This window comes from Phoenix dactylifera, chromosome 10 (genome assembly GCF_051530095.1).
Source record: "Phoenix dactylifera cultivar Ajwa chromosome 10, Ajwa_hap1_PhDact_Kaust_v1.1, whole genome shotgun sequence".
In the NCBI taxonomy this organism is placed as follows: Eukaryota; Viridiplantae; Streptophyta; class Magnoliopsida; order Arecales; family Arecaceae; genus Phoenix; species Phoenix dactylifera.
Genome location: NC_143199.1, coordinates 26,791,855 through 26,803,511, shown reverse-complemented (window position 1 = coordinate 26,803,511; position 11,657 = coordinate 26,791,855). Strand labels below are relative to the sequence as shown.

At 39.8% G+C, this 11,657-nt stretch overlaps 1 protein-coding gene across 1 annotated transcript; it reads left to right on the top strand.

Annotated features, from left to right (window-relative positions):
* Positions 1-10,450, top strand: LOC103722571 (uncharacterized). The gene is made up of 6 exons (XM_008813172.6): positions 1-612; positions 4,284-5,567; positions 5,699-5,874; positions 8,898-9,119; positions 9,206-9,377; positions 9,481-10,450. Exons 1-6 carry the CDS (start codon positions 87-89, stop codon positions 10,164-10,166), a joined length of 3,066 nt encoding a protein of 1,021 aa, XP_008811394.3. The 5' UTR covers positions 1-86; the 3' UTR covers positions 10,167-10,450.
* Positions 10,451-11,657: the final 1,207 nt, after the last annotated feature.

The window sequence follows — 11,657 nt, the reverse complement described above, 5'->3', positions numbered from 1 at the left end:
TTCACAAGAAGTCTACCCCTTCCCGAGTCCCGACTTAAAGAGGCTTCTTTGGTCCTTCCCTCCGCCCCCCTCTCTCTCTTTCTCCGATGATCCGCGTCAGCAGCGGGCCTTCCGGCAACTACGGCCCACCGCCGGCCGCGGCGGCTCCCGCCTCCATGTATTCCTCCAACCTCTCGCCTCTCGCCCCTCCTTTCACCGTCGCCTCCATGACCAACCTCTCCCCGCCGCCCCCACCTCCGCCCGCCCTGCAACCGTCGTCCTTCCAGCCCTTTCTTGCGTTCCCCAGCAATCCTCCCGAGTGGTCCCCAGCCGCCTCCGTCGCCGCCTCTTCCGCCTCCCGGATGTCTTCCATCACCGCCGGCTCCTACCGCTCCTTCCCGAGTTCCGGCGTCATCAAGAACCCCTGTTACCATCGATACTGTCCCAGCTTGCAGAGTTCCGGCCTTGATCCCCTGGAGCCCCCTCCAGAGTATGAGGGTTATGCCGGGGTTGGGGTGGGCCCGTGGAACGGGCCGTTCGATGGAGGGGAAGTCGGGCGGGGGAAGGTTCCCGATGGGGTCTCTTCGTGGATGGATCCTTCCTCGAGCTACGGGGTCCCATCTCTTCAGGAAGGTATCTCTTCTTTGTGATTGTTCTTCTTGTGGCTCGGATGATGTTTGTTTCTTTTGAAACTCGTGACAAATAATTGAACTTTAGTGGTAAAGGAGTTCTGGTAGCTTCTTGAGTTTAGGGATTGCATGATAACATTACTACTACATTACTGATATGATTTGTGGATTGTAGATATCTGTTATAAATATGTTCTTTAACGGAATTTCTTAAAGTTACCATTTTTAATATATTAGGTTGAAACAAGATAGATGCCAATGTCAAGAAGGAAAGAAAGAAAAGATGGAAGTGCCAAAAGATTTTGTGTGATGTAACTTCATCTTTTTTTTCTTTTTCTTTATGATGTACTTTTTTCTTTGCAATGTCTATGGTCTATTGATGCAAAATCATTCTTATAGGATGAAAATGTATCTGACCAAGAAACTCTGAGAATAGATGATGGAAGGGTACTGCATCGTTTCACTGTGATCCCTCTTCCATGTGTTGAAATAATATTTTGGTGAACTTTAATAATTGGGAGAAAAAGTTCTTTTATGAGATTACGATTAAGCATCGAACCTATATGAAATGGCTTGGTATTTTGATTTCGCATGTTGGGCCTTTTACCCATTGCTGGTGATCACTTATTGAATTGTTTCTGTAAAGATAGAAGTATTACAAATACTTTTGTTTGTCTAGAAATATGTATTTGAGTCAGAAAGAATCATGAGATGCACCTGACTTATGATGGTGAACTTGGTAACAATGAACTTGAGAGTAACCCATGTACATATTTATTAATTTTTATTCTGAATCTCTTCCTAGTAATTGTGCTTATGTAAGATTATGGTTATCTAAATGCTTAACGTGTCTATTTTTTGTACTTTTGCAATGTCTTCCCATCTATTGGCTGTCATTACCATAACATATACAAATTGCTGATGCTTTGAGACTTCATCTTTGAGGTGTCATGGAGTCACAGCCATTCACCTCACAAAGAGAGGTTCATCTTAGTTACATTCCTTAGGTCTTATGTACTTTTATTGGATGTGAATGTTTTAGCCTTCAATTATTGCCCCAGTCAAATAATGGAATTGAGGTTTTCATCTTCGTTATGACGAAAGTAAGACAATTTGATATTTCCATGAACTCAGTTTTCTTACAATGGAGCAATTCAGGCATGGGAGAGGTGAAGGTAAATTTCAAATGGAAAAAGAAAATTAAAACAATTTGTGCTTGAGAGGTTTAATAGTGCATAATTTCACCCTGTCTTTCTTGCTACTGGCTTTTCAGGTTCCATTACCCTCTTCTAGACATCATAATGTTTCCTGTAAGCTTAATTCTACTATAATATGTGAAAATATGCAATACATTAGAAAAATAAAGGTTCCTTTTTTCTTACTACATCAAAAAAGAGAGGAGAAAATTAACTTGAATTTGATAACAAGAAGGTACAAAAGAAACTCATCTCAACTCAATTAAGCCTTAATCCCAAACTAGTTGGGGTCACTACATATTTCCGTTTTCTCCATTCGGCTATATTACAAACTCTGCCTGTGTTTTGTATATAGCTGGACCTAAGCCTAGATATAGGAGGGTTATAGTAGGTTGACGGCCGACATGAAACTATAGTTACTTCCTATGGACATGAATTCATATAAGAAGTTACAAAAGAAAGTGACTACCATTTGTTGATTCTATTTTGAATTACTCGATGTCTATAATGGTGAAGTAAGACATGCAAATTAATGTAAAGAAGCATGGTTCAAGAACGACGGGGGTTGCAAAAGGCCACTATTCAGACTTTGATCCGATCGGGGAGAAGAAATTTTTTTTTCAACCCGCTCAACTCAAATCTCTCAAAAGAAAACTAGAAGAAGATGGAGAAATCTTGAAGTAAGGCTTTAAGTCCTCTTTTTTTTCATTGATCCTTAAAAAAAGAGGTACATAGCCTCTATTTATAATTTGAGGTCCGTCTTAACACAATTTGGGTCGGATTCTTCTTCTGAATCCTAGTAGGACTCTTTTTTCTAAAATAGACATCTCTTGTAAAAAAAATAAAAATCTCGAGGAGATAGATCTCGACTTCTATATCAATTCTGTCTTTTATTGCTTCGCTTGATTGTTCTCGGATAGAGAGAGACGCCCAATCAAAGTCTTACCCAAAAAAGAATTTTCGGTTTGACTAGCCCGTTTTGGGGTCTAATGGTGGAATTTCATTCAAATTCATTCTCTTAGTTGTAGATCTTCAAAAGATATCTAATTTTCTTAAAAAATCATCTCAATCGGGCATCGTATGACCAAGTTTTAGCCTTTGGAAATTTGGCTGCGACTCGACTTTTCGATGTGACGGATCTCGCTCTTGAACCCTATCCAGCTTTGCTCGTAGTGGCAAAAGTGATTCACATCGAGTCTAGTGATTCTCTTGAATACTTGTAGTGGTCAAAGTGTTCCGCATCGAGTTTGATAATCCTTCCGAATACTCGTAGTGGCCAAAGTATTTCACATTGAGTTTGGTGATTTTTCTGAATATTCTTAGTGGCCAAACTGGTCCACATTGAGTCTAGTGATCCTCCTGAATCAGAGCTTTCTTTGTTTAGAAAATTCAACTTCTACTAAATCAAAACTGAAGATGAAAAAACGCTTGCTTCCCTGCCTTATGGCTGAACCATTTAGTTTTGCTCAAAGATAGAGTTGTTGATGCTTGTATTGAAGGCATCGCCAATCGAGACACGATCTTAGTGAGTTGGGCTATCTTCTTCTCTAGTTGTGCGAGACGTTTTATCATCTCATTATCCATCGAGGTAGAAGTAGCGGCCATAGTTGTCTTTGTCCTTTAATGTACTTCAAGTATGGATAGTCCTTCTTCTGACTGCTTGTACCGCTCACGCATCTGGATCATGCACTAAAGCTCCTATAGATGTAAAGGACCGAAGCTCTGATACCAACTTGATATGATCAGATCAAATTGAAATTCCACCAGGTAAGAGCATAGCTCTAATACCAACTTACTCCTTTCATTCTCTTGAATACTCATAATGGCCAAACTGGTCCACATCAAGTTTGGTAATTTTTCTGGATCAGAGCTCTCCTTGTTTAGGGAATTTAACTCCCGCTAAATCAAAATTAAAGGTGGGAAAACACTTGCTTCCCCGTATCGCGGTTGAACTACTTGGCTTTGCTTAGAGATGGTTTCTGACTGAGTGCTTCACTCTCGAGTCTTAGCGAATCACTTGCTCTGCTCCTGCATTTGTACTTCGTGGTAGGGACACTCTTTGCTGTCCTTGTTGATGACGACCAAAAATGAGGTCCAACATTGTCCAAGTATGAGATATCTTACATTTTCTCTCCATTTAGGTCTGCATAAGTCACAGCAAATAGATCAATGCTGTCTTTTTGACCTTGTTTTGCCCTTGCTACTTGAATTCAGTAAAATGCATCTTGGATTTAATAAAGCTTGTCTCTCTTCAGTTGGCTTAATATGCGACAATTTATGACCTAGAAAATAATATTCTGACTGTACTTTGTATGAACAGTGTTTAATGCTGTTTTAGTAACTTGTGAAACTTACCATATATATATTTATTTAGCCATATGGTAAAATGTGCTTCATTGTATTTAGATTCTCAGAAAAAGGGAACATTCATAAATGAACTAATACATCATGATCTTCCTGTGTTTCTGTCAACTTGAAGGAGTTGCAACTGGAGGCCTTAGCACCTACGAAGATAATTCTTATGGTATTTGGCATGGAAAATATTTTAATTCTGCAGCAAAAAGAGCATACTTTGGATCAGAAAGTTCTGAATGGCTTCTTGGGAAGCAGTCAACAATTTATGGTGAAAGCACGACCTACCCTTATAACTTTTCTGGGGCATCAGTTTTGTCTCCAAGTGCAGTACTTGAAGGAACGTCTTATTCTCAGATACCAGACTCAACTTCTGTGATGGAGCCATGCGACCCCTTTATCTCAAATTCTTCTTATGATAGGTATATGGCACAACTTGATTCATATTCGACTAATCCCACAGCTTACAATCAAGCTACAGCATGTTCTACCTCAGGCCAAGTATATACACCATCAGCGTTAATTAGTTCGACCATGGATTATAGTACATCAAAAAATAGATATTCAACAGTTCATCATGCCGTTCCATATAAGATGATTGACACAGGCAGTGTAGCATCCAACCAAAAGGAGCCTAGCATCAATCAATTTGTACAGTGTAAAGAGGGTCAGGATGAGAAGAGCAGAGCAAATTACAGTCTGAACAATAATATCATTGGGACTGTGACCTATGAAAAAAAGTTCCCTTCTAGCAACAATTCATCTACTGAAAAATACATGGGTTTCCCTACAGAGGGAGATTCTGGGTTGAAAATCAAACATTTGAAAATTTCTGATTCCTCTAACTCTGCATGTCATTCTGCACAACTTGAAGATTCCATGCAAAGTTCTTCAGAAACACTCGATGAGGTCAACCTTGCTGTGGATTCACCATGTTGGAAAGGAACTCCAGCTTCTCGACAATCACCATTTAAAGTCGGTGAAACAGTATGTGTTCAGCCTGTATGTAAGGAATCAGAAGGTAACAGTTGTTTGGATAAAGGTCAAAAGCCTCTTCCTGACAGTGTTGCATATTCAGGAACTCCTGCTGAGCATGTTGGAAATTTGATTTGTGGTGAGAACAGAAAAAAATCTTCTGTAGCTGAGATAGGGGGATCTTCTTCAGTTATTTCTTTAAACATGCAGCAGAAATCTGAAAATGATTACAAGACAGGGTTAGATTGCAAAAAGGATCCCAATAGAAAGGATGTTCAATGTGCAGATAACCTTAGAGAACAGGCAAATGAAGTTAGGAAAGACAAGAATATTGATTCTGAAGCAAAAGATGATAATGCAACACAATGCGATAAAAAAAAAAGTACTGCTGTTGACCAGTTCACATCAGCCGATGGAAATAGTAATCCTGAGAAAGGTCTTGATTCTCCAATTTAAATGTTTCAGTTGATGCTAATCTACATACTTGGATACCTTTTTTTTTCCTTTTTTTCCCAGGAGTTTAGTTTTGCGGGTGCGTTGAATTACTTGGCTCATTGCTTCTTTCAGGTTCATCTTCATTGAAACTGAACAATATAGAGCTGCTTATTAGGGCAATGCATTCTTCCTCAAAACTTCTCTTGTCTACTGAATGGAGTAATGACAATAAATTGGAAGAAGATGACCGTAGGCTCCTCTGGCTAGTAATTCAAAATCTTGAAGCATTTTTGCTGAGGAATGAAAAGGTATGTGATTTTGACTATCTCATCATTAGCTTGAGTTTGTCTCTTATTTTAGTCCAAATATGATAGAACTATGTTCTGCAAGTCAACTGTGCTACAATATATACTTGATTTACCTGTGTATAGTTTACAGAATAGGTGAATATTACAATTGAATCAGTCTCTCCGGCTTTAACCAGCTCTGTGTTATCAGTGTTAGTTGTTGGATATTCGGAGATTAAAATTCGGTTGGTTATATTCATCTCTTCGTAGAATGCACTCAAGTCTGAGAGAAGCATCAAAATTTGTCTTTGGAAGTTATATATGATATGATTAATCTACGAAATATTGAATTGGTGTTTCTTCCAAATTCCATGTTAAAACTAATCATTCTAGTGATGCAATTCTGAATCTTTTTGCTACCTTTTATTTATTATCTGAAAAATAACTATGTTGTCCGCATGCTGATTTTTTTTTCCTTTTGTTGGTTGGGGGGAGGGCAAGGGATACATAACTACATGCAATCATGCATTTTATTAGTTTATTCAGATTTGAGTTTTGACATATAGAAGGAAGAATAGTTAGCTCAAAGTTCTGTATTCACTCACAATTATCTATTGGTAATCTTACTTCCTAATGTAGAGCTCATCAATTTGACCATGTGGAATTGGGTTGTCTGAATGCATTTTTCTTTTTGTTTGTCTTGCATTCTTTAAGTTTATAAATATTTTGGAGGCTTATTACATGTAATCAGTAATATTTTTGCTTTCTATTTTTTTTTTGTATATAATGCTTGCATTTTGATCCACCCTTGATACAAGAATTTAAACTTCATAATATATTTCTAATGTAGGGCATGCTATATCTTTCTTAAATGAAATAAATGTCCCGGTATCTAATTTCAAGGAATGACCCATCCTAATATTTAAAGAATTTAGCCTCTATACCGAGGGTGGCAAAATATGACCCGACCGGCCAACCTGACCCGTGTTCGATCCGTCATAAACAGGTTTGGATTTGGCCTAAATAGGTTTGGATCGTAAACAGTTTGACCCGTTTAACCTGTTTATTAATTGGGTCGGATATATATTTTAGATGTTTGTGACCTGTTTAACCCGTTTAGGTCGTAATTTGATCTATCGTCGTCCATCTCGATCAGACGGTTTATAATCAGCAGGGTCCTCACAAATTCTAGCTCTTTTATATTCCCCTAGTCCACTCTTCTTCCGCCATCTCTCATTGTCACCGAATGGTGGAGCTCTCGGAGACGTACGCGTGCGCGCCCTTGACGGAGCGCGGCCGCGGGATCTTGATCTCCGGCGACCCCAAAACCAACTCCATCGTCTACACCGATGGCCGGTCGGTGATCATCTGCTGCCTCGATGCCCCCTGGAGGTATCCATCTACGGCGAACACGCCTACCAGGCCATCGTTGCTCGCTTCTCCCCCGATGGTGAGTGGGTTGCCTTCGCTGACCTCTCTGGCACCGTTCGGATCTGGGGCCGCTACGGCGACTGCATCCTCAAGATCGAGTTCCGCGTCCTCTCCGGCCGCATGGACGACCTTTAGTGGTCCCCCGATGGCCTCCGGATCCTCCAAGGCATGGGGACGAGAAAGTCGACCAAGGGGTGCGACGGCGCCGATAGCCGGAGATTCCAAGGCAAGCGATCCACCCCCCTTCCTTTCTTCTTGCTTCTTCTTTGTATTCTTGATATATGATCCTTCATTTCATGCCCAGTTTCGGCATTTCTTTAGGGTAACTTTCCCATTCTTATGGTTCTTGATTTCTAGTTTGATTCCGGTGCTCGATGGTGATTTATTTGATTCTTTTTTTTATCTGGTTTCCAGAGAAGGTTTTCTAGTGCAGTTGTGTTGGTTTCTTGATTTCTTGTCTGGTGTCTTTTTTTTTTTTAACTTTTGTGTCCAGTAGCGATCTCGGTGTCTAGTTTTGTGATCATTTAGATGTGAACCTCATTCTACGGATTAATTAAAACTCTTGGGGGTTTTGATCGTCTATTTTCGTCTTTAGAATTGGTTTTATGCTAATTTCGGTAGATTCGGCAAAGGTGGCTTTCGAATTGTTTCTTTATAGGCTAAACATGTTAAACAGGTCGGGTCAGATTGAGCAAATAGGTTACTTATTTATTAAACAGGTTAAACGGGTCGGATCGGTTTACCTGTTTATTAAATATGACAGGTTCAGGTTGTAATTTCTGACCTGTTTAATAAACAGGTCGGGTTCAGATTTATGATTTTCTGACTCGATCTGCATATGACTCGACCCGTTTATATCCGACCCGATCCGATTGCCACCCCTACCCTATACCCCTTTAAAGACTTTTCCATCAACACGGTTGTCATTGTTTTCTGCTCTGCCACTCTGGCCATAGCATCAGTGTCCTGCTAGAGATATGGAGTGATAACCTTGGTTTTAGGGGCGGGATGGCCATGGATTGGCACCTTGAAGAATGTCTGGCAGTGATTATGGAGTGAGAAGGTGTGATTGCGATGACAGCAGGGAAGCCACACTTCTTATGGTGGTTTTTGGTCATTGATGAGAAACTTGAATGTTCTGTAGATATGATGATTAAAGGTGGTTATTACTAGGACTGGTGGAATTATAGGATGATGGGCTTGCAACAGCATGATAATGGATGGTGTGGTGATACCTGCTGCCTTAAAGTGGTGGATAGAGCAATCACAGTCATATTATTCAAGGCAGGTCAAACCATAATGTTGGAAATGAAACATTATGCATAGATTTCTTTAGTATCGATTCTCTGTTGGAGGATATTATGCGTACTTTATTTCTTCTCCTGTCAATTGTTACTGAGAAGGGAGTCAACAGTAGCATGTTGTGACAACTTACAGGACTGTATTCTCTTACATTCAATGTTTATATTTTGGTAGCTTCATGTGCATATGTTCAGCATGGACCTATGTTTTAGATTAACATCCTTGTTGAAACTCATCTCCATGGATCTTGTCTTTATCACCATCTACCGCATCAAACTTTTCCATATTTAATGAAAGAAGGTTTTCTGCAGGGTTCTGTTGAGGGCAGTTCTCATGTTTCCAGGCTAGAGGCTGCTTGTTCTCAGAATACAGGTCTAGAGACTGATGCTGCATGCCAGAGCAACACGAACAACACCCATGACATGAAGGTTAACTTGCAATGGATTGGTTATAATATGGAGACCAGTGAGTTTGTGCATTTATTTTCCAAGGGTCGTGACATAAATTTGGGGAAAGTTGATGGGATAATGCAGGTATGACTTACAACTCTGAGATAGAAGCTGTTAAGAAACATTTTTTTATTCATGCTGTTATGCTTGCACCTTTTATCCATCTGCAGGACCTAGGGAATGTTCTAGAAAAAACTTTCTCTGATGGGGATGACAACCCACGGATGCTGTTATATAAGAATCTGTGGATTGAGGCAGAAGTTGCACTGTGTAGACTGAAATATGAGCTTCAGCTTGCTCGCATGAAGATTGAGGCGGACAATCGTAAGTGCCAGACAAAAGGTGATGCTTTTGGTGCTGATTGGACTTCTTGTTCACCTTTTTTTGTCCTTGTAAAGAGATTCATCACTTTGCAGCAAATCCTAATGATTCATTAGAATTTCAGGTAAGCTGCACCCAGTGACCACATCACCAAGCCCAAGCATGGTGCATGATGTCAATGGACATGATGCGCCATTGAAGGCCAAGGAGAACTTGTCTGGTGTTTGTTCTTCCCTCTTGGCAAATGCAGGTAAGAATAGTTCCGGAAAACCTCACAAGGCACTTTCTGTGCTGTCATCAAATGGGGGCAAGTCGGAGGATCTTGAAGCATTTGTAATGGATCATAAAAGATCTCTGAAGCAGCAGACTGATGTATGGAATTCTTGGAGCATTAATGAACAGCCGAAGATTTTTGACTCATTGGACTTTGGAGTTTGCTCAGGAACAAAAGAGACTGCACATAGTTCTTGTTCTGACAATGAAAATAATTCTGGGCTGAAGCAACCATCAATAAAGCTTGCTGATTTGACTTTCACAGAGAGTAGCCTACCTTCATATCTGAACGGTGGACCTAGAAATTCAGGTTTAGTTGTTGAGAGACAGCATCCTCGTACAAACAGCAATGAAGATATTAGACTGCCTTCAACTATTTATGGAGATGCAGCGACCAGAGAGTTCTGTTCGAGCTCTTTGGGTGGAAAGGTGATTCAGCCATCCATAACAAAGAAGCAGGGGAGTTGTTCGCTCTCTGGTGGATATGATAGCCCCTCATCGGAATGGGAGCATGTACTGAAGGAGGATATTTTGTAGCCCCAGAACAGAAGTCTTCACTTCTAGTTTTCGGATTTCCGAGGACTCCAAAAAAGCATGTAAATAACAACAGTGCATTCTGATGTTTTTATATGGAACTGCCTGGGATATTTATGGTTAAACTGCAGTATAAGATGATGTAAGTAGCCTAATGTTGAACCTACAAACACTTGCTAAATGTGTGTTTCTGCTGTACTCTCTCTTTTATAAATTGAGAGATGGCTGCATTCAGTTTTTTGGGAACAAGCAATAATTGGATCCAGGGGACCTGAAACTACTACTCAGTGAGCTTGGTTTTTGTTATGATTATGATTATGATTATTACTTAGGTTCGACAAGGTTCAGCCTCTGACTCTCACTTCTTCCTTGCTGTTTTCCAGCTAGCTTTAGGAATTAGGAACGACAACATAGCCTGGGACTCTACAGAAGGACAATGAGATCAAGCTATCTCACCATAGCACTCTCCCTATCCGTTTTTATCAAATCTCTAAAAGTTGAGGATCGAACTTGTACTGACAATTAAGAGAACCATTGGGTGCATATTGATGCACCCAAAGCATAGTTGTCATGATATTTTTGGTTTCTTAATTTTGGTTTTAATTTTTTTTATTATTAACTTAAATACTAGGTTTTTTTTCTTTTGCAAGGAAGAAGATACAGGCATTGAGTTAATTATCTCAGCGATGGTTTTGCTGAAGTTGAAAACATGCATATTTACAATATAAATAATATATAATACCCCACCCAATGTATACATAACACATAGACAATTCATATAGTATTTAAAATCCAATTAGATTATTTACCTTTTTTTATTGTCCATTAGGTAGGGTTGACCTCTAGAAAAGTTCCCTCTCAGGATTGATGCAGAAGAGTGGAGGTTGTCGAGTTTTAGTCATACATCTGGAATGCTTTCTCCTTCCAGGCGCCAAAGATTATGCTTATTTAACCACAGAATCTACAGCTAATTTGAAGTTTGCCTAGCTATTGTCAAATATATTGAATTTCATGCACCACATCGCCATTATATTTATCTCAGCTGTCAGGCTAGAAGTAGCAGATGACCATTACATTGAATGCAGAAAGATAAAAAAGAAAGGACTGGTGGTAATAGATCAATTGCCCTTGTAAGAAGCTAAGGAGTGCTTCTTTGTGAATACGAATAGTAACATTTTGCAATGTCGGGGCTCCAGGGAGAGGGTCATGGAAGAAGGGCTGGGGTTGGGGTGATGGGATGGGAGGAGCCATGGGTGCAGTGCTGGGGGATTGCTTGCCCTAATTAATTACCATCGCCCGGCTTGTCGCCGAAGGGGAAGGAGATGAAAATACAATACAGTAAATTTGGATTATTCTCATATATATGTATGTATATACGAATCTAGTGCCTCTGATATTCCACTGATCTGTCTTTTTTTAACTTGCACCATAACAGCAATATTGATATTTAATATCATAAAAAACATAAAAGAATTTATTTAATAATTGTTTTAT